Here is a 22,122-nt window from a genome sequence, read left to right as displayed (position 1 = left end):
AAGGAGATTTGTAACAATAACTTAGACATTACTCTTTGTACTGTTGTACGTATTATCATAACTCATACCTATGTATACGAGTTAATTATAATCATCTAATGCAGATTATCCCACTTCGAGTAAACATAAACGACATGACAGACAACAGCAATCGAGTAAAGAACATCATTTTGTTATTTTGATTCCAAATTAAACAATAAATTAAACCAATCTCAGATACAAAATTTGAACGGACGAATCATGATGAATCATTAAATCAGATATTCTAAACTGTACCTACAAGCAATTTCTTGTAAAATTTAATTTACTATTGATCTTGGCTTGGCTGCATTAGAAAATATCAGGTAGTGACGTAAAGTTTTTGAAAACATTTTTACGGTTTACAATCATTAACGTTCGCAGTGCCATGTTTTAATAACATTTAGAAGTATATGAGTGCACATACTTGGGATTGAGGTAGCAACATTAGATAGTGCTAAATTTTCATGTATTGTGTGTAGTATTTACAATGCACACGATACCGTCAACATTTTCACCTTTCAAAATAATACAAAATATTACGGGTTGCTAATTCTTACTTTTAAAACAGAATTAGAGTGTTTAGTACTTTATAAATATATAATAAATGCAGTTTTGCATATTGTGAATAACTCGAAAATACTAAGAACCTTTCAGTTAAATCATTTTAAGACTTAGTCTAATGATACGTCAGTAAAGTTAAATTTCACTTGAACCATATACCGAATTCTTACTTGTCGCACATCATAAACGACATATCTTGTAATATATTAAGGAATTATAAGTTAAAATAAGCTATATCAGTCTTTGTATACTAATAACTTCTATAATAAACTAGATTAAAAATGAGCAAAATCATCTGTTTGAATTGATAAAGTATATTAAGGATACTCATTGCATTTGGTGCCTGTCTCAACTCCTTTTATCTCTCCTAAAGGTACAATTATTCCATTTTCTAACACATGATTACCAGATGGATCAGGTGCTACGTCCCCTATACCTATTTAATATCACAGCATTCGTTACGTAATTCATATTTCTGTGCAGATATATCGTTATACCGTAACAGCAATAAGACATTCAAATTATACGATCGTTAATTCATACGTTTAAAACTATGCGTGTTCTTCGGTAAAACAGGTCTAGCCATATCCTTATAATTTTTAAGTTCATGCCTACCAAATAAGTTAGACAAATTTAAAATCTGGTTACATTTCTGATAGAAAGAGCATAACAATATAACGAAATACATAAGCATACATGTCTATTAATAAGAAATTATAACTGTCATAATAACATACTACAAAGAAATATTTACTGCAACGCCATGCATGCAGATAATCTGAACAGCGTTTTAAGCCGCAAGTTATGATCTTTGATAAAATTATTTAAACAGCAATATATATGATAAATCATCCTGTTAGCTACATAAATTAACAAGAGGAAAAGAGAAGCTAACTGATGATAACTAAATAAGAACACTTTAAAAGATCATAACCGAAGCTACAAGCTTGCAACATATTCTTACATGCTGCCAAGTGCTACTTCACATAATAGCAATAAACCAGTAGGGTAAGCGAAAGAGGCTTGACATTGCATGGCACTCTGCCGAAATTACGGTCCATCAAAATAAGAACATGTTATCTAATTGTGCACATCCTGATCATTTCTAGTTAAGATCGCTTCCAGGATAAATTAACCGATTTAAGTCATGAGTTAGTTTCCTACCTTCCACATTATATCTAGTATGAAATAGTGAACATAGCACTAACATTAGCGATCATAGCAAGTAATTCATTAATTTTCGATGATTGCTAATCTGATCTAAATTACAGTACTTAATCATAAGTTAGTATACCTGTCAGATAAACTCCTTTACCATACATGTAGGATCTTTTCTAAAAAATAGTTTTTTAATATTCCAATGTTAAAACAATTGAAAACTATCGGTCTGTCTTTAGTAAAAGTGATGGTCATTGTACTAACCGAGGATGTCTTTGGAGGATAAAATCTCATCCCCCGTGACAGCAAACTGGCAGAATTAACTGTACGCGATCCGTGCCACAATAACATTCGATTGCTATAGCTTGAGTGGCTTTGAAATTTTTCATCATCATCATGTCTATTGATTTTAAATACCTACGATATAACAAAAAGCAACTGTCAAAGATCGCGGAGGTAAATATGTAAATTTATCGTCATGCCGTAAAATAAGTATATCAATCGTAATAAGTGGGTAATTCCATACAAGTATAGTATATTAGCAATAGAATTTGCATCAGACCAGCATACCTCCTCGATTTTTAATTTAAAGTAGTTGCTATAAGGATGATTACGACTATTTTCAGCATACTTTCGAATGATCTTAAACGTATTACTTTCATGTTGTAATGGCTAAAGGTAAAAAAAGGTTAGCAATTGAACAGTTATGACATAAAAGAGGGATAAACGATATTACTTACTTCAATGTCGGTCTTTAAACTCTTATACAGCATGTGAAGAGGGTCCTTCATTACATAGACGACTTGCTTCATAAGATTGTAAGTAAATACAATATCCAGCAAGTCTTCCAAATCGTATTTTGTTGCCTGGTAAACATAGAATGGTTCAAATCAGCGGGTCATAAATGAGTAATAAAAGTATAATTGATACGGTAGTTTGGCATTAATTCGATCTAGTTGAACTTCATCAACTATATTATCAGTATTAGGCTTATAATTTCATTCCAATCTAAAGTAATCTGCTTTTCGAATTATATATATATATTATATATATACTCATAAATTATATCCATATCATTAATTTATAACACAGATAACAACTATAACAGCTGGAGAATCGAATGTACCCGAATAATGTTAACATTATCATGATAAAAATTGGAGGATAAATCCAAGTCCAATGCAATTAAATTAGTAAATTCATTTTTCGCTTTTTTGATTTCCCGTTTCTTCTCTTTCTCCAATACCATCTATACAAAAGGTTGTGGATTAAAGAAGTTAATACTTACATTTTAAATCTTGGAATGCGTTTCTTGAGTCTAAGGTATTCAATCATGTGATGTCATAACAATACATTAGGTTACATAATTAGCTTAGAAATCTTACTGTCTCTAATGTATCAAGCCATTGAGATGCATCCTCAATTCTCTGCTTAGTAAGATCTCCAATAGAATTCTTATCTACATCAATCTATAATGAACATAAGTAATCCAAATACGTATAGTATACATAATCAGTTTTTCACGTTTATAATATGCCCATCATTGACGAAAATACAGTAGAATCATTTAAGAAAGAAATCATACTTTAAAGTCAATTATAGCATTTTTCATCAACTTGATATCAAAAATCAATTTCATTAGTTTCGTTACATTCGACTCTAATTTATTGCTTTTAGTCTTGATAATTTGGTTATATTTCTGTATTTCTTGATCCTAATATGATAAAATTTATCCTTTAAAGTTTTGTCTGTTACAGTGTGTCATAAAGCGAATCTATATATAAACATGTTTATTATTTAACCTTGGCATAAATATTGGTCGTATCAAGTGGATACATTTTACCAGCTTTTTTCTTGAAATTCACGCTAGTCTCGAAACGATTACCTGCAGTACATTAAAATTAGAATAAATTTTTGTAATACTTAGGAAGGCAAAATTTTTATCATAAAATCAGATGTTGCTTATCTCTAAATTATTTTTTAAATCGTACCTGTCAATTCAAAGTACTTTTCATCAAAAGCCATCTTCACCTCTTCTTTTGAGTAGCCATCCTATTATAATTAATTGTGTAAGTCGTAACCATTAAATGCAATCACTATCATACATTGTTTAACAAATTATCCTATACCTAACATGATATGTTATAACATATTTAAAATATATCCAGTATATCACAACACAGTATGACGTGCAAATAGATTTTCCTACCTCAACAATAACGTCTATTTTATCATTTAGTTGATGTTTAATATTGGTAATAACAATGAGACAGCATCTGTATTATCAATAGCAATTAGAAACAGAATTAGCACTCATCCGAGCATTGTTCATCAACATCCACAACACTAACATAAGAGAATCATGGCGTTCCAAAGCTTGGATTTTATAAAAGGAACAAATGTCACTTGTATCGTGTTTGGCTTCCAAAACAGTACTATAGATATTGCCATTGGCATCAGCAATAATATGATAACCGTCATCTAATCCTATCATTACAAACCATAGCAGCAGAATAATCAAAATTTACGGGTATGGAGACATTAACGTAAGAGTTGTTTGCTTGTCTTGCAAACAACATTGATAATGAGTAATACGGGACATGAACAATATCTACAATACAATTATAAATTGAAGTTCTTCCTCACTTGACAATGGATCCACCGTAGTTTTCTCCATTACTTTAATGATACTAGTAGATACTTGATCTGAAGGCAAAATAAGTAACAATTAAACCTTTTCCTAATACGGTAGAAACTTACAGGACTACTCTATTTTAGAATCATATCAAATTTTTGTACTACACGATAGACTACTTTTAAATGGCAATTTGTAAAATACCAATATGCTAATAATTACATATAATTAGAAATGAAATTTTATCGAAACTAACCAGATGCATCGCGTTTGATATTGATACCCTATCCGATTAATCATATCGTAAGTACAGCATAATTAAGCTAGAAATTAGGTACTTCAATTGCCAGCAGTATTGCAACATTATAGTGACAGAATTCACTCATATTTATATCTGGCAAACCTTTCCGTCCGTCCAGCTAGCTATATTATGTTTCATTGCGACATTTTTCAAGTCGCCATTTGTAACAGCGGTAATAAATGATTCGTTAACCACTGGAAGATTTAATGCTTGAGCTTGCTGTACTTTGTCTTTATTTCGTATCATTTCAACTATTAAAATCAATCCAATTTCATATAAAAACCAAAAGAGTATAGAATATTGACCTGATATCGCTTTATGCCAATTAGAGTATAACTCTTCAACTTGACTTGCAAATACAACTAAGCTATGTGTAAGCAATTAATCATAAAGTATTACCATGAGAACTGATACACAAATCAGTATTACGCGAAATTTTCTCATCAATCTTTCCACCGAATTCTTCAATCTCTTTTTTCATCTAGCAAATGTGATAATCAAAGCTCTGCTTAAATGGCGCTTTTAAATTGATATTTATACACGAACGTATATCAATCATATTTATTCCATTATACAATGCTCGCCAAAAAATTATAGCTCACCTGATTTTGGTTTGAATTACCGATAATAGCGAAATGAAAATTGGCTAGAGGTTTCTTCTTTATGATGTCTTTCCTAATAAGTGGGTCAAAGATGTAAAGTAGTAGCTCTCTTTATAACTAACTCGATTTTAAATTGTTAACGATAATTACAAGCTTTCTTTTTAAGTCTTTATGTAAATTCTAGTCTTCCAATATCTCATTAATACCAGCGTTAATTATAATTCGCAAAAAAATATATGTATTCTCTCTATCGTTACATCTAATTGATCTAGACTGCGCGAATACTGTATATAAAGTAAAAAATGAAACCTAATTATAAATCCAGCTATTTGAAAATAGGTCGTGCATTTTAACGAGTCCTTTGGAATTTGATATGATCAAAAAATAACATGTTTATTAACCTCAATATTGTCCAAGACCTCACTTTTAAACCGGTCTGATTTGTGGTGCCTGCGTTAAAAAATATCCTTTCATATGGTTCAAATTTGAATTGTTTCCTAACCAAACAGAAATTATCTCTTCGTGATACAGCCATATTAACTATTACATAGACATGATAAAAATTCGTATTAAACTTGGTAAAACTAATTTCACTGTCAAGTAATCATTCTCACGGTTAGGAGTCAACTATTTTGAGCAGTATAATGGTGATAACGTACAAGAAGGAAGATTGAATGTAGCGTTCTTCTGGTATTTTCCAAGGTATTCTTTCAGGTTTCTGTGTTGTATATTGACAGGAACTGTCGTCGCCGGCACGCAAACACGTATAGCACTGTATTTTGTAGCTAATCAAGGAAAGAATAGTTTGTGCAACAGTAAAAGAATAAGTACAAAAGGTTATTATTACCCTTACAATAAGGAGACATAAACTTACTCAAAGTATAATTGACCTTCTGTGCAAACAGGACAGCATTTTAATGCACCAAACGCCATACCATCTACACAACATCGATATAGCTACATTGAGAAATGATAAGAAATATATCATCTATAGTCTTGACATTAGTACGTCTGAACAGAAATACATTGTATTCCCATATACAGTATTGTATTGTAAAAGTACTTATCTATCAGAAAGCAACTTTCTTAAATACCAATTTACAATGGCAAGATAAGAAAACAACGATTGATATATACTGTATATATACAATGTATAAGCTTCATCTGGTAGTTCATGCAAATATTTTATTGCTTAATGACGCACCTCCAAGTTAGCGCAAGCATGTATTAATTATTAGTCTGTATTTGATGACTTACAGTCGTTTCATCAACAGGAGCATACTGTTTATTAAATAACAGCATCTTTTCCATCACTTCACGAGTACATTCTCTTCTTAAATTGTCATAAATGTTCCATAATAGCTCTGTCTGTTCCTATCATAATAAACAATACTACTTTCTAAGTAACTAGATGCCACAAAACAGCAATACGATTATCAGATATGCTAAATTACCTTTAGTGTCATTCTCTTGTAGATTTCTTTATCTACCTTTGGCTTTTTGGAAACTTGATCGTCGTCAGTATCTTGCTTTCTTTTATCTTTTCCATTCGTCACTCCTCTATGTTGGCATGTGTTGAAGTAAATATCAATAAATAATTTTCTAATACTAACATCGCTTCTAATCAATTTTAATATCATTTAAATATATGCAATCATCCAATACATCGAACTCTATGCTATAAATGCGTTCTAAAGCCTACTATTGATGATCTTAGCATTCCAGCAGGGGAACATAAGAATACAGCACTATCTATGCTATGGATTATTTTAAGGTTAAGCATTTTATCTAAGCGTAAGATCAATATGCTGATCGATAAATACTGTAAGTGAAAGAAAACGGAATCACATTTCGACTGATAGTATATTCACCGCAACACATCAATAGTAGTGTTAACTAATTATAATTATCATTTAACAAATAGTATATTGACATACCGCAACAATTCCGCTAATTTACTCTGGTCGATTTTGTTTAGATTATAAAATCCTTTTATTGACTCTATAGAATTTTCAATTTTTAACGTATTACATGCAGAACGAAAACACTGTGGATGATAGAAGTCGGTTGTGTTGGAGGGTGTAGACATTGAACCGTTTTGTGGCTTGTACGACGTTCGTCCAACGTATAATTCTCCCTACATAATTCATTGGATTAAAAAGAGCTTTGCTTTACATCGCTATGTTAAACCTAGCAGGTTAATTCCCTATCGTTAAGACCTAGGAGTATATACTGTATATATTATGATATACAGATATTTTATGAATTTATGATCATGTAAACGGATAGTCTTTCTACTACATTGAAATCAGAAAATATCTGTCAAACTGCTAGACCTGATGGATATCCTGCTGACATTTGGTACATTTCTCACAATCTTTTTGGACGTAGCTGATAAGTAAGTCGTCTTGGTCTTGATCGAGATGTTCAGTCTCTTCAACGTATTCACTGGCGGCATTTTCAATATCTGCCGCTATATATTTCCTAATTTTCTCTTGATCTTCCAATCGCAGTGTAGCAAAACCATCAATTTCTTCTACATTGGGCAGCGTATATTTTTTGAAGAAGCAACCACAGTGATTCCAAACTAGTGTCTGTTATAATTTGGATGGTTAATCATTGATTCATGATTGAAATTTAGCGAAAAAGAATATTCAACTTCAATTTCCATTGCATAGTTGTTTAGTCATGTCCGTTATTTCGCAATAACATTGGTCCACTTTGGTTAAATTAATATTTACGTAGACTGCATTAGTTTCAATTAATTAGGTGATTATTGCATCATCAGCATCGTTTAGATTTGCATCCTTTAAGGTTCAACTTTGATTATACCTACAGTATAATATGCTGAACTATGCATTCTTGCACATTTATTTCCATTACTATGATGGTGCATACTGTACATACAGTACAGTACTATGAACCCTGAGAAATTTTGATACTTTTGCATCGTTGTTTACAACCTATGGCTATGTACGTGGACAAGTATGTAGGAAGATGGTAGCCATTTGTTTCGTATGTCGTCAGCAGTTGTACAGCAAAGTTGAAAATATTTGCATTGTTAAATCCGTGATAATTCACATATGGATTACTGTAAAATTGATACAGCAGCGGAGATTGCAATATAGCATTCTGATGGACTTGAGGGTCATGCATGATATTGAATCATCATCGTCAGATAGTGTAGACTTGCTGCAGATGTAGGTACTGCACTAGTGTAGCAGATGACGAAGAAGAAACGGTGTTATTTTGTGTGCGACTATGCAGTATGCAGCAGACTAGGACAATTGTGGCATGCAGTCTGTGCAGATACTGCAGACTTGAGTGTAGACCTCAGCTTTTGTGCATTGTATAAGTATATGCAGTATATGGGTTGGCAAAGAGCTGTATTTTGGGGGCATTAGCAGCGTCGATCAATAAATCAATCTTATTGTGTGCAAAATGTATATTTTAAATCTTATTTTAAACTATCACGGTTGAACTTTTCAAGTTCACATCGGCTATTGCAATGGAAGTTGAAACGCTGACTGCCTATTTGTTCTTTCTGACACTCTTGCAATATTGGCTACAATAAAGAGTCGTAACTAGTGTACCAGGTTTAGCAAACAGAGTTGCATCGACCAGCATAGTGCACCCATGGCAATACACATGCTATTGTACTCGTATTTACTAATAACCACTGTCCAACATCCTTATAGAAAATTTTACTTTGAACTAACCATATCTGAAAGAGCTAATCTCAAAGAACCTTTGCCAATCTTCTTATGGCAAATCTTGCATATTGACCGGTTGGATTTGGAGTATTGCGCTTTCACCGAGAACTCTGACTCTGTCATACTGGAAGTCCAAGTTTGCAGGTTACTCTACTACTACTACTACTGTGTCTCTATGTAGGTGTCCATCCAGTCCACTGTACCCTTCGTCCGCCGTCTGTTTCCGATTTCCGATCTGGCCTGCAGACCTACTGGACTTTTGCCGCTCTACTGCCTCTATTTATACCCGCGCACTCTGACAACCGTACTACCCCATAAAGTCGCTGAATGGCTGATCCACTGATCCACCTTAGCCTACAGTATTGTACCTGCAGTCGTGTACACTGTAGACTACCGTACCAGCTACTGTACTAGCGAGGTACTGTACTGTACAGTACAGTACAGTAAAATGGCAAAAATGCTTACTGTACAGTACAGTGTTCGGCAGAATAAATTGTAGTACTGTACGGTACGGTACTGTATCAACTAGTTACAGTACATGGTACTGGATGGATTGATTTCAGTTTTAGCGTACAGTACAGTACAGTATGATGATACTGTGCAGTACAGTGTACTGTAGCATTATCGTAAACCGTCAGCAAAGCGACGGGAGTTTGTACTGTACTGTACTAGTAAAGCTAACATTAGAGGCCGATACTGTACTGTACTGTACACTGTACAGTACTGTATCAAATCGTTACAGTACATTGTACTGCTGGATTGATTTCAGTTACAGTACAGTATACTGTAACCTATCGTTATACTGTACAGTACTGTACATTGTAATGGCTACAGTACTGTACTGTACTGTACTGTGCAAATTGTTACTTTGTCCCTCGAGATCCGTACAATCAAGCATACTGTACAGTACATTCAGTTGGTACGTACTGTACAGTATTTTTTTCTATTATTATCCAACATTACAAGGTATCCGAGTGTAATTAATTGATAAAATATTGATCAAGTAAATCTGATATAACTGACAGATTTTAGTCCCTTGCTATTACATAAGCAGGATAATTATTAGCAACTAAACACAAAAGCTATCATTAATACTCCGATGTTATTTATTCGTATTCCACCGTAATCTAATAGGCCCTATGAGGAAATTACTGAAATTGATACCTTCAAAAGTAGGCAAAACTTTTTGTTTCGCCTGGCGATACCCTTCCAGCAGTTACCAGCTATTCTGTCAATATTACAATCAATAGCCTTTTCAACTTAATGCCTGGCTTAACTATGATTGTTCCTAGTCAAATTTTGTGTGTTGGTGTAGACCTTATTGATTTCAGCATTAGTTCTTGTGGTTTCTTACGTGATAAAACTATCAATTTATTTTTATGAGATCCTAGTATAAAGACTGTGCCCTTTGAGCAATATCGTTATGAGGGAATCAATATATTAATGCCAATCTACCAACTTAAACCTACTAACAACCAAACTAGCATATTTTATAGACCTAACAACTAGCCTCTTGCACCATTCGCTAGATTGAAAATCATAAGACTATCACAGTTTGTCGTACTAAACATATCAGGTAATAAATTAGATTGAATTCAAATTACATTTATCACATTAGCTAAGTTTTAACTGAGCTAACTGGGATTAGATATTATCTAGTGCGCATAAACTCATGTTTTTTAACAACATTAACATGCGCATATATTCTGTTTACTTCATGGCCCTTGCAAGATAAAACTTATACTTGCATCTGTAATGTCTAATGTTTACAATTTTGTCAAATATCAACTCTTTCGAAAACATTTGTACTTTACCGAGTCCGCAGCCTCAGACAATAAAGTAGTACATATACAATTAATTATATGTAAATTTAATATTACAATGCATTCTGTTGTCAAGAGGATATCAACATACAGACTTTATAAATAAATACGATGATTAATTATATAAAGCATTACATTGTTTACTCTTTCCTCGAGGGTTACTAATGTATGAACACTTCATAGAACTGTAAATTGTAATTATACGCGTATAACGAATGCCTTCTATTTTGAACTATAGGATCAGTTGGCATCGCAATGACTGTTAATTTAAATTTAGTAATAGTTATAAGTTTCATAAGAGTCATAATTTCGATAGCTATTACTACCTTTTAAAACAGAGCTCCAAGATCTTATTGCAGAAGATCACTACTATATTTCAGAAAATGCTCAGATACCTACGTCGTATAACAAATAATCTATAACTCTGTACAATCATATTGAGTTGTCGAAGTATTTAGCAGGTTACGTTCGTTTTAAAGTGCCTGCATAACGAAGTTATAAATTAAACTACCATACAGGCTATCCACCAGTGTCCTCTTTATCAACGGTTAAATAGATAGTAACAACTCAGAATAAATTACTTATTGACTACAAATGACGATGAAGATATTTGGCTTACATTGCAACTGAATTCGGTTCAATACTATTAGATCACTCTACGTATAGTATTCAATTACGGAATCACACATACAGTTATTATTGTAATAGAGATCTAGGGCTATAGTTCTACGGAAAAAATAAATGAAAATGAATACAAGTAAATAACCGTAGCAGTAAATTGATGGATTATTTACATATTTCCATAGAGACAGCCATAGGGTAAAATAAAACTAGAAAAGACTTTTTCCCCATAAATTATTACTACTACAGCTACTGTACACTAGAGTGAATGGAGAGTGTCTGTTCATAAATGATACTACGTCGGGTAGGAAGAAAGTTGTAAAACACTACATTATGAAATGTGCAGGGTAAAGTAAAGCAAACTTTTCTACTTGCTAGCCATCCCATGTGAAGCGTACTGTACAGTACAGTATTGTCTGAAACGATAAACTACAGTAGATATACTGTACTGTTTGTACAGTACTGTAAATATAACGGCCCACTTACTAGTTAACTTGACTACTATACTGTACTACTGTACACAGTGTACAGTACTACCATTGTCATCCAGCTTCTTGATTGGTTTTATGGGTGTACTGTGTGGTTTTAGTGCATTACAGATCCGCAATGACTTCTGGGTAGTTACTGGTCGCCGATATTTACACCAATGATTTACCATGTTTTAGCGTTATGTTGCTAGGTAACCATGGATCACCATGACAGTGGATTCATTCGAGACCACATTAAACTCATTAAATCGACAGTTAATACTGTATACTTTGTATAGGACAATTTGACCCATTCTACTGTACACCAGCTTAAGCCATTCCCTATAAAGCGTACAGTATAAATCATAGCATTAGACCAATTTCGTTTTATTCTGGAAAAACTCATACTGTATATTGGAGGGTAATTTATTAGCCGCGAAGACATTTTCGATCTTGATCTCTATTGAACTCTATATATTGGTAAGACTTATATCTTCAACTAGCTTAGTGAACTAAAATTGAATTTTTAAATTAGAATTTAGATATAATATTGTAACGATCGATCCTGGTAATTTCATACATTGCTGCAACACTAGTTATAGCACATGATATCCGAGCTAACTGTTCGCTTCGATTCTGTACACACGCGTATACATTGAATGGTGGTTATTTGCTCTATATTTATACGTCTTATTTACGATCACAGAATAGATACAGTATGAGTTTGAAAGATTGGCATATACTCGTATAGACACACCAGTTTTTCTACTGTCGTGAATAGCATACTGTACTGTAGAGTGAAAAAGAAATAAGTGGTTTAAAATTGTCTATGGATTGAACTAAATGTGCTTTTCTCATGTAACATCTATATACAGTGGTGTAACTTGCTTTTCTTGTATTATTAGATACCAGACCTTAATCATGACTGACAGAAAAGCCGTTATCAAGAATGCCGACATGGCTGAAGATATGCAGCAAGATGCTGTTGAATGCGCTACACAAGCTTTAGAAAAGTTTAACATTGAAAAAGATATTGCTGCGTATATCAAGAAAGAATTTGACAAAAAGTATAATCCAACATGGCATTGTATCGTAGGACGTAATTTTGGCTCATTTGTAACACATGAGACTAAACATTTCATCTATTTTTATCTCGGACAAGTTGCTATATTATTGTTTAAGTCCGGATAGGCTATTACCAGCTCAAACATTATACTTGTTTTGGAGTAAGATTGTAACTAGTTTAATTGGACTGTGAATATATGCCTAGGCATAGTACGCTTATTTTATTCTAACTCCGTTACTGCATTTCGATATTGCAAGTTGTAAAAACTTGGCATAATTTCATGTAAGAAATCATTCATTAATAGAGCTCGAATGTTTAAGAATGTAATCTGTGGTGCCTATTAGCGTTTTAATATCACTAATATTGGAACTCTTATGAATTGATGGCTGATCGAAGATTGTACTATACGGTACATGCCATTCAAATTGATGATTGTAACTTTACTGTATCTACTTCAATAAAAAATTAACGGATCTTTTCAAGCCTAATTGCAACTAAAGCATTTCCTTATTTGATAATCGTTTCACTGATCTATCTCAACAATTTTATAACCATAATTTTTAGTCAACAAAGCACCGTTATTGTAATGCATTATAAATCTTCAGAATCGTAAAATTCTTACGTTATCTCACCTGAATAATATCATGTGTATGTTAAATATTGATTGTCTCATCGACTATAAATGACAGAATACATGCACGTTTATAGTTAATACATTTCAACGTTTATATTTCGTTACTCCTTACTTTACATCGAGGTAGTAAGGTATATGCATAAAGTAGACTTGACACCGTTCAATATATTCAGTTGGGTTGATCAGGAGTAATTCATGAGGTACTTCGGCTATAGTACTATACGTGCTAGAAGCTCTAACGATCGCAAGATCAGATTCGGTAGAATGGCTTAACTTGTGCTTCGTTTCTCATACTATCCAAATGATACTCGACAAGTCCAGCCAAGAAGATTCCACACTAAGTTAGTTAATCTGATCATGATCGACCACAGTAGTGAACGCAGCCGAAATATTCAAAATAACATAAGCAAGGACTTTTATGAAAAAAATGGAACTAAAATACTTAATTCTTATATAATCACTTCGAAATTCTTGAGACTTTTACAGCGTAAACTATTAAATTGAGCAATTGAACCTCGAGAACGAAGAACTCGAATATTGCCATCTTCTACATACCATAAGATCACATATTGTGTGATGAATCATAGGTGAAAACGTCAACATATTGTAAAGAATTATCTTAAGTGCGTCATATAGCATCTGGAAACCAACAAAAGGAGCAGTAACTTTACCGTTTCTTTCTCTTACTTACTCTTAAAGCATATTATGTACAGTTATCAGCATACTGAACTATTAAGAAGCAAGTAGCATTTTAGGTCTGAAATATTAATTAATACACCTCGAGATTTCATGACTAGCACAAGCTGCACGAGTAGTTTAATATCAAATAATTAAGTTATACGTAATAATACGATATCATATGTTTCCAAGATGAAAAAGTCCTTCAGTAAAGAAGATAAAATGCCCTATTCTCTTACTAGCAGTAGCTGACGTACCACTAGATCGATTTGGTACTAATTAAATTAAAGGATGATTACGTAATTTTTGTAATAAAACCGCTTCATAATAGCATTGGCAATTACGAAAGTAGGTATAAATGTTATTACCTTGGGGAAGCATCAGAGCAAAGGTTTCAGTAATTTACTAAAGTGAACAACAATTTTAATTAAAATACAGAGGTTAGGTGTTTTCGAAATGCCGCGTATGAACTTCTGCAATACTAGCTGAAATTGAAATATTTGATTCTTGTCGTCATGGAAGTAGCTGCTTAACCTTTAATATTACAGAATGTCATTTACTCATTCATAATTCATACAAAAGATTTTAATCTTCAAATGTCTGGATTAATTTTCTTGTCTAGAATACAACGAAGCATTGCCTATTATAATATTTATAGTAGAAATAACACCTAAAATAGACTCATTATCTATAAGAAATTACATAACATAAATATCTATCCAATTATATTTATTAGCTATACGTCAGTAGTAGCTCAAGAACTAAATTGGCTTATCTTACTTAGTATCGTAGCAAAAATCACACCTTATAAATATAAGGCGAAATAAGCCTGACTAATGCCATAAAATGATACCAATTCAATATTAATACCGTTAGCTAAATAAAATGACAAAAATTACTATATTTTAAATCCAGAATGAATAGCGACTGTTCCGAAAGTAAGATTTTGAAATCTTACAAATCTAAATCCAGCTTGCTTAAACATATCTGCAAATTCACTTTGTGTAGGAAACTGCCTTATACTTTCTACCAAATATTGATACGATTTCCAATCTTCAGCAATTATCTCTCCCATCACAGGAATCATTTCAAATGAATATGTATCATATAAGCTGTAAAATAGTCCGTTCAAGATAGAGATCAGCTTATTTAATAATTATCTAATACCGTGTGCTGCCTCACCTCTTTAAGTATGGATTCGTAACATGGCTAAATTCTAAAACTGAAAATCGACCACCTGGAGTTAAAATGCGGTAAGCCTCCGAGATTGCCTGCAAATAATATACAAGCAATTTAGCACATTTAAGTCCGATCTGACGTAATATCAAAAGCAATTCCTAATGAACTATGTATTAGATACTTCTCAATTTTCATAAATAGCAAATTAAATATGGTATAATTTATCAAGTTTAATACAGTATATTAATAAGTACGTATTTCGTTGTTTGTAAATACGTACCTTGCGGATATTAGTTACATTTCTTATAGCAAATGCAGCAGTAACTAAATCTGCAGAAGAATCCTTCACCGGGAGATTTTCAGCATCTCCTTTAATCCATTTTATATCTACAGTAGAAATTTATCAGCATCAGATTGGTATTTGATAATTAGCTAGTAGTATAAAAAATAGCAATTGTGCATACACTTGCCATTTCATAATATCATGGCGCATACACACATCAAGCATACATTAATTCTCAATACAAACGATGAGGTGCATTACGTTTTAACAGCGGATTTTAGCAAGATGAATTGCAAAAGAACAGGTTTTTTGTATAAAATTTTGCTATTGCGGGTGATTACATACAAAAGAAATAACCTGTGACTGTACATATTCGAGTGTGTACATTCAATCAATCTAACTCTTCAATATTGATACAACTTCGTCTAGTGCAAAAGTAAGTGAAATTCTTCTACAGTTTATGATAGTGTTCTTTAAGTTGAGTATACTCTATCATGTTAACTACATCTGAAAAATGGAAATCTGCAATTAAATGTTACAGGCAAGAGTCTTAATCTATTGAACATAGTTACAGTGTTACTTTATTACCACCTTGGTAGCCTAATTCCTTTCCACGCGTTTTTCCTACATCCAGCATCGATTGATTAATATCTATAACACTTATTGCACAATTTGGTATATTCTCTTGCGTGTTTTTATCCATTGAATTCTTTACTCTTTGGCTATTACGAATGTTCATGTATTTTAAAATCCGAAACGATATGTCACCTACAAATATGTAATCAAAAGAATGATAATTGTATCTATATAATTTTAGTAGCTTAATGCAAAGAAATGCATGAAAACAGTGTCTATCCCATATACGAATTTAATTTCAATATATTCTCTTGTGTAGATATAAATAATACTGCGATAAATCTATAATACAGGTATGTTTACTTTTTTGATCTCAAAGAGTTTACAACTATTTCTGCATATTATTATGAGTGTAAATTACTGATCATCTACAATAATAGGATTTTTAGAAGAAAGAAATTACTTCACTTTACCTGTTCCACCTCCAACATCAACTATATTTAATCCAGACTGTAAATTTAACTGGCGAACAAATGTATCTTTCCAGAGTCTATGAATACCAAAGCTCATCGCATCATTCATCAGGTCATATTTATTTGCCACGTTATGAAATACCTCGGCCACTATGATATGTTTTACAAAAATGAAAGATGTGAAAGCATTTATTACATTGGACACAATTTGAAACCGTATAGCAAATAGTCAATTTGATATAGCTCTTAAGAATCATTTTCAGTTCAACACTATACTTTAACTTCAAAGACTAAATCTGCATTGGCTATCAAAGCATTTGTGCAAATCACCATTTTACTCTGCAGTCTAGAAAACTACAGTAGAACAATTCTAAATCGATTTCTTACACGACGTAACATCATACAGACCTTTAACTTCTTTTTCATCTTCATAAACCGTTTGAAATCCAAAATGGGTTGTGTTTCTCTCGCTATCTCTATCGTTACGATTACTTGGAGATTGATGAATAGCACGACGACTAGCACCTAGACAAGCTATCGAACATCGCTTGGTTGCTACTGCTGCATAAAATTTTGCAACGACTCTTGCATACATTGTACTAGCTAAAATTTCTACGTCTATCAGTTGATAAGAATTGATCTTCACCGTCAATCTAAAAACTCTCTTTCTTTACCATAATATGTACAGCATCTAGTTCAGTAATACCAGCATAATAACCCTAATATTGTGCTCAAATTGGCTAGACCATTCTTCAAGTCCAAATATTTATCGAGAATGACGAGGTCGCCTGAAGACCAGCATACGAGCATAGTCGAATCTGGTTAGCTCTCCAGCTGCTGTACTATACTGCACTATGGGCTTGCATCATCCTCATAACACCGGACCTACAGTATTACCGTATGATACAGTACAGTACAGTACTTCTGGTACTGTACTGTACAGTACACTGTACAGTATACTGTACCGTACTTTCCGAAACGTTAACACGACTCGGCCCAGTCCAGTCCAGTCCGGTCCAGTTCAGAGTCGAACCGAACTAAGCGAACAGCAAGGCTCAAAGCCGGCTGAGCATTAAACCCGTTTAGCAACTCTAACTGTGGTTTGTACAGTACAGTACAGTACAGAATAGTGCTCCAAATCTTAGAGTACTATACAAACTACAGTTGAGAGATGTTAAAACGGCTGTGCAGTGTGCACCTGTAGGATAAAAGGTCTAAATCTTGGGGAGTATAAATTCACAGTTTTGGAGATGTTAAAACGGCTTAGCCGGCTCTGCGCCTGTAGGATACTGTACGTAATGCTAGATACGCATACAGTACACAGTATAGAAACGGCACAGAGCAAGCAATGCAGTTTCAAGTCATCCGATCACTCCAAGTATAGTACTGTACTATACAGTGTACAGTACTCCGTGACAATACTGTACTGTACACTGTACACTGTAAGCAGACTGTAATGCATTTCTATAGAGCGTAGAGATACCGTAAACACCGATGCCTCTCGTACGGACTACAGAGCAGCTATGCGCTCTCGATCATACTCGACCATTTTATAGCAGGCACTTTCAAATAGATTGCCAGCTAAAGTAAAGTAGAGTAACATTCTGATATGGCTACCAGTGTTGAAGAATCCCAGAATACGACATTATCATACCCTTTAGAAGTTCATTATTGTGGAGGTATATTATAATTTATAATCTCATATCAATAACAGCCTTACATATAATAATGTGTGCTATCATCTGAAGCTATTATTATAATCGATGGTACACATTTCATCAAACTCTTAATAATCTAAAGATAGTAAGCTTATAGTGGTAGACGAATTCTAAATTGCTATCATCTCTTCATATTCACTCAATTTCTGAAACAAAGGCTGATTGCAAATTATATCGATATCTTGAGTTTCTTTCATATAATATTTGCAGCAAAGTTTCTGCATCTTTGACTATAGATATGAAGAACATTTGCAATCTGTTCCTATGATATAACGCGAAATAATTTAAGCTAATGTGGCTAGCTTTCGTAGTTCTATGTCCTCTGCACAAAGGCAATCCGAATAGGTAGAGAATGAATGATTAAATTATACACGTATTAACCGTCCTAAAATGTATGTATCATATAGACAGTATCTATATAGAACATTGTACGTAATCAACCACTTTATTTCTACTGTAGTTGAAACATTAGTACACAAAATTATGAGGACGGTACATCATATTTCTGTTTAGCCTCAAGCATCACTGGTCGAGATCTTTATACGAGTACAGTATGGTACTATATTCGTATACGTATGCAATTAAGGCAATATGCACTACCTTACGAAAGCTCTCTCTTAATCTTTGTCGTAGCAAGGACTACCGGAAAATAAAATTATTCCCTTTCTCTAGTAGTCCCTGTCTGACCATAGTAACATACGCACCTTAATTATATCACTCAATTATAGTGTGTATATACAGTACTACATAACACTGTAATGCACGTAAAGATAGACTTACCCAATTTTTTCTACCAAGGCCAAACATAGTACGAAATAAAAACCAGTAAGTTCCGTGTAAATAAAATTTTCTCGTTTCTTACCATTGTGTACTGTGTGCGGTAAGGCTACAACGAGAGGGTTAGGCCCAGGTCTTCTTTTAGGAGTCTATGGTAAAGGACAGATACTACGTATGATTTTTATACCCGTAAAATTGCCCTATAGAGTAACAAATTAATCATATGAAGCGAATACGAATTATCATTTTGTAAATACGACATCTTTACGCGTATATCATTACTCAGCAAATTTCTAAGGAGCGGGATTTTCTATGCCTGCAAAGTATAATTAAACCGGTGTAGATCTAGAACGTTAATGTAAATAGTTCTGTTTCTGTCAGCGTAGACAGTGATCAGCCCTTAATACTGAATGAAATACTGCATCATAATTCTTGTTATGCATTATGCGCATATTAACTAGGTACTATTTAAATGTTGGTGATGCTTCTATTAATGTTATATCCTTTTTATCTTTTAACTTTTAGTATGCTCCTTTCCTATAGAGGTAATAATTTAAAGTGTATTGTAATTATTGCTAGATGTGTTTAAATTATAGAGTTACATTAAGTGCGTGATACCTATAAATTATGTTGAGCAATTCATAAAAACTTATTGAACTGTTTTGGCAGTACTGCGAGTTTAGAGTTGACTATGACAAGTGTAAAGAATGGCTTAAGAGCAGTTTACCAAATGTTCACGACGATATGATGGCAAAACGTAGGCTTTATACTACTCTTATTACACATACTCTTATCGCACTATCTGTAAAACTTTAAACAGTTTGTAAAGAATGAGTTGAAAGTATACTAAGATGATCTATTCAATCTATCATTTACTGTAGTAAATGATCAGCTTCAATCAGCGGATATTGCTGATAGCAAGAAAAGGCAAACTAGAGGTAATAAAGTAATTGTTATGTAATAATTGTGACGGAAAGATGTAAGATCAGTATTATTATCATAGTGTTGCGTTTAAATATACTGTATAATCATGTAAAGTTTTACATGTGGAAGGTATTAATTTACTAAAAGATATTTTGGCGCTTGATAAGTAAGTTTATAACACGATCACCAAAAAGATTACGTGATGTGTAGCTTTAAATTTCGACTTTCTATTGATATACCTAGTTGTGAGGATAATAATATATTTATACACGTATGTTAAATAACTCTAGCATTTGTATATCAAGTCTTATAGTAAATTCCTCACTATACTAAAACGGTTTATTTCTACCTCAATTTTGATGATACCAAATAGGGGGTAAAGCAATTCGTAATAAAAAGAAAGTATGTATCTCTTAAATATTCTTATAATTGACCTTCCATTTATTGTATAAATCAATTATACATGCAGGATTTTCTTATCCATAATATTTTAATGTAACTTCTAGCCAAGTGGGCCAAAACAAGTAACGATTGCTTTGGCTCAAAGAAGTAAGAAAAAGTATGTAACTATCGTGGTTGGATTAAAAACTTTTGGTATGTAGCCATAAGTAATTAAAAAACTGCAGTATTAATATTGTAACGTGATATTATCGTATCGTTTATACTTAGAAATAGATTTAAAGAAAGCTTCAAAGTATTTCGCTCAAAAATTTTCCTGTGGCTCCTCTGTAACTGGCGATGATGAAATAGTTGTCCAAGGCGATGTAACTGATAATATTATTGATATCATTCAAAAAAAGTGGCCAGAGGTAATTGTAAAATGAATCCTATAAACCAATAGAAATACACAGCTTTTGCTGCCACTTTGCAACACATATGTTTACATTCACCAATTTACATAATAGAACATATTAAATCTATCTCTTCACTACCATCACGTTATGATCCAGTAAAATTAATTATAATCACGCACCAATTCAGCATCGCTACTATCTAGGATAATAAAAAGTTTCAGTTTACAAAGTAATTACAGTACTTGCTTATGCACATGAATATTTGCATACAGTATTCTATTTACTAATTTAAGTAGAGGATTACTTGACTAATTCATTTTATTTCATTTTCGTAGATTGACGACGACAGCATTACTGACTTAGGAGAACAGAAACGGTGAAGGAAATCGTACATTTCAATTAACCTTGATGCGACGCGAACTGAAAATTTATCTAAGAAAGAGTACATGCAAATTTTTACTTAGAGGACATGATTGATTCTGCCCATGTAACGATATCATTATGATAAAAGCGAAAATAAATTGCGATTTTAACTGATGTGCATATACTCGTACATCAATAATTACATACTGTGTTAGTAACGTAAATCAACGATAGAACTATCATTAAATTTTCTCTATTTGCAATCCTTGAAATCTCTACTGTTGGTTTAAGTTTTCCATAGAAATCACACAATGATCCCCACTTTACTGTGGAAGATGTATTCGTTTTATTGTGGCAAAAATGCATATTGTAATTAAATCGTACATGCAAACATTACCATAAATCCTGGCAGGTTAATTTATCTCTTAATACCCGTACTACCATATCCTGCTGTCGTATGTTACAGCACTGCCATAACTAAAAGCGTGCTTGAATACGTCCAATTGCGTCGATTATCGTAACAATTCGTTTCACTATTCTTTTAAATCATGAAATGCATAACTAATCCGATAATCTTCACTGTATCCTGATGCTAGCTAAATCCTCCATGTGTGTTCATCCTAGTTGCAACATCCTTATAGTTATCTGCTAGAGATATCAACACAAATCTCTTAAAACAAATCCCTAACACCGGTGATACGTTGAAAACATTTCAAAAGCAATTCATATGACTGCACATCTGATGGATAAATTCA

The 22,122-nt window shown here is 33.0% G+C and overlaps 4 protein-coding genes across 4 annotated transcripts; 2 read left to right on the top strand and 2 right to left on the bottom strand.

The window, feature by feature from the left end:
* Nucleotides 1-899: 899 nt before the first annotated feature.
* TRIADDRAFT_52697 (uncharacterized protein) lies at nucleotides 900-9,114 on the bottom strand (the record flags this gene model as incomplete). The annotated part of the gene is made up of 23 exons (XM_002108296.1): nucleotides 900-1,018; nucleotides 1,877-1,916; nucleotides 2,005-2,157; nucleotides 2,311-2,412; nucleotides 2,481-2,606; nucleotides 2,867-2,989; nucleotides 3,126-3,209; nucleotides 3,326-3,454; nucleotides 3,543-3,625; nucleotides 3,732-3,792; nucleotides 3,950-4,016; nucleotides 4,092-4,227; nucleotides 4,632-4,659; nucleotides 4,779-4,927; nucleotides 5,076-5,157; nucleotides 5,279-5,351; nucleotides 5,938-6,063; nucleotides 6,153-6,235; nucleotides 6,536-6,652; nucleotides 6,733-6,898; nucleotides 7,216-7,415; nucleotides 7,615-7,872; nucleotides 8,998-9,114. The coding sequence occupies 23 exons, from the start codon at nucleotides 9,112-9,114 to the stop codon at nucleotides 900-902; spliced, it is 2,622 nt and encodes an 873-aa protein (XP_002108332.1).
* Nucleotides 9,115-12,823: 3,709 nt separating this feature from the next.
* TRIADDRAFT_19810 (neuronal nitric oxidse synthase protein inhibitor) lies at nucleotides 12,824-13,093 on the top strand (the record flags this gene model as incomplete). The annotated part of the gene is made up of 1 exon (XM_002109019.1): nucleotides 12,824-13,093. One exon carries the CDS (start codon nucleotides 12,824-12,826, stop codon nucleotides 13,091-13,093), a length of 270 nt encoding a protein of 89 aa, XP_002109055.1.
* Nucleotides 13,094-15,178: 2,085 nt separating this feature from the next.
* TRIADDRAFT_20328 (uncharacterized protein) lies at nucleotides 15,179-17,386 on the bottom strand (the record flags this gene model as incomplete). The annotated part of the gene is made up of 6 exons (XM_002108295.1): nucleotides 15,179-15,392; nucleotides 15,463-15,551; nucleotides 15,740-15,846; nucleotides 16,331-16,464; nucleotides 16,782-16,941; nucleotides 17,200-17,386. The coding sequence occupies 6 exons, from the start codon at nucleotides 17,384-17,386 to the stop codon at nucleotides 15,179-15,181; spliced, it is 891 nt and encodes a 296-aa protein (XP_002108331.1).
* A 1,014-nt stretch (nucleotides 17,387-18,400) lies between these two features.
* On the top strand, nucleotides 18,401-21,384 carry TRIADDRAFT_52695 (uncharacterized protein; the record flags this gene model as incomplete). Its single annotated transcript, XM_002109018.1, has 6 exons — nucleotides 18,401-18,470; nucleotides 20,168-20,224; nucleotides 20,584-20,612; nucleotides 20,717-20,804; nucleotides 20,880-21,019; nucleotides 21,340-21,384. 6 exons carry the CDS (start codon nucleotides 18,401-18,403, stop codon nucleotides 21,382-21,384), a joined length of 429 nt encoding a protein of 142 aa, XP_002109054.1.
* Between the last annotated feature and the right edge of the window lie 738 nt (nucleotides 21,385-22,122).

Source organism: Trichoplax adhaerens, genomic scaffold (genome assembly GCF_000150275.1).
Source record: "Trichoplax adhaerens TRIADscaffold_1 genomic scaffold, whole genome shotgun sequence".
NCBI lineage: Eukaryota > Metazoa > Placozoa > Uniplacotomia > Trichoplacea > Trichoplacidae > Trichoplax > Trichoplax adhaerens.
Note: the sequence above shows the minus strand (reverse complement) of the source record. Positions and strands in the feature narration are given on the sequence as shown.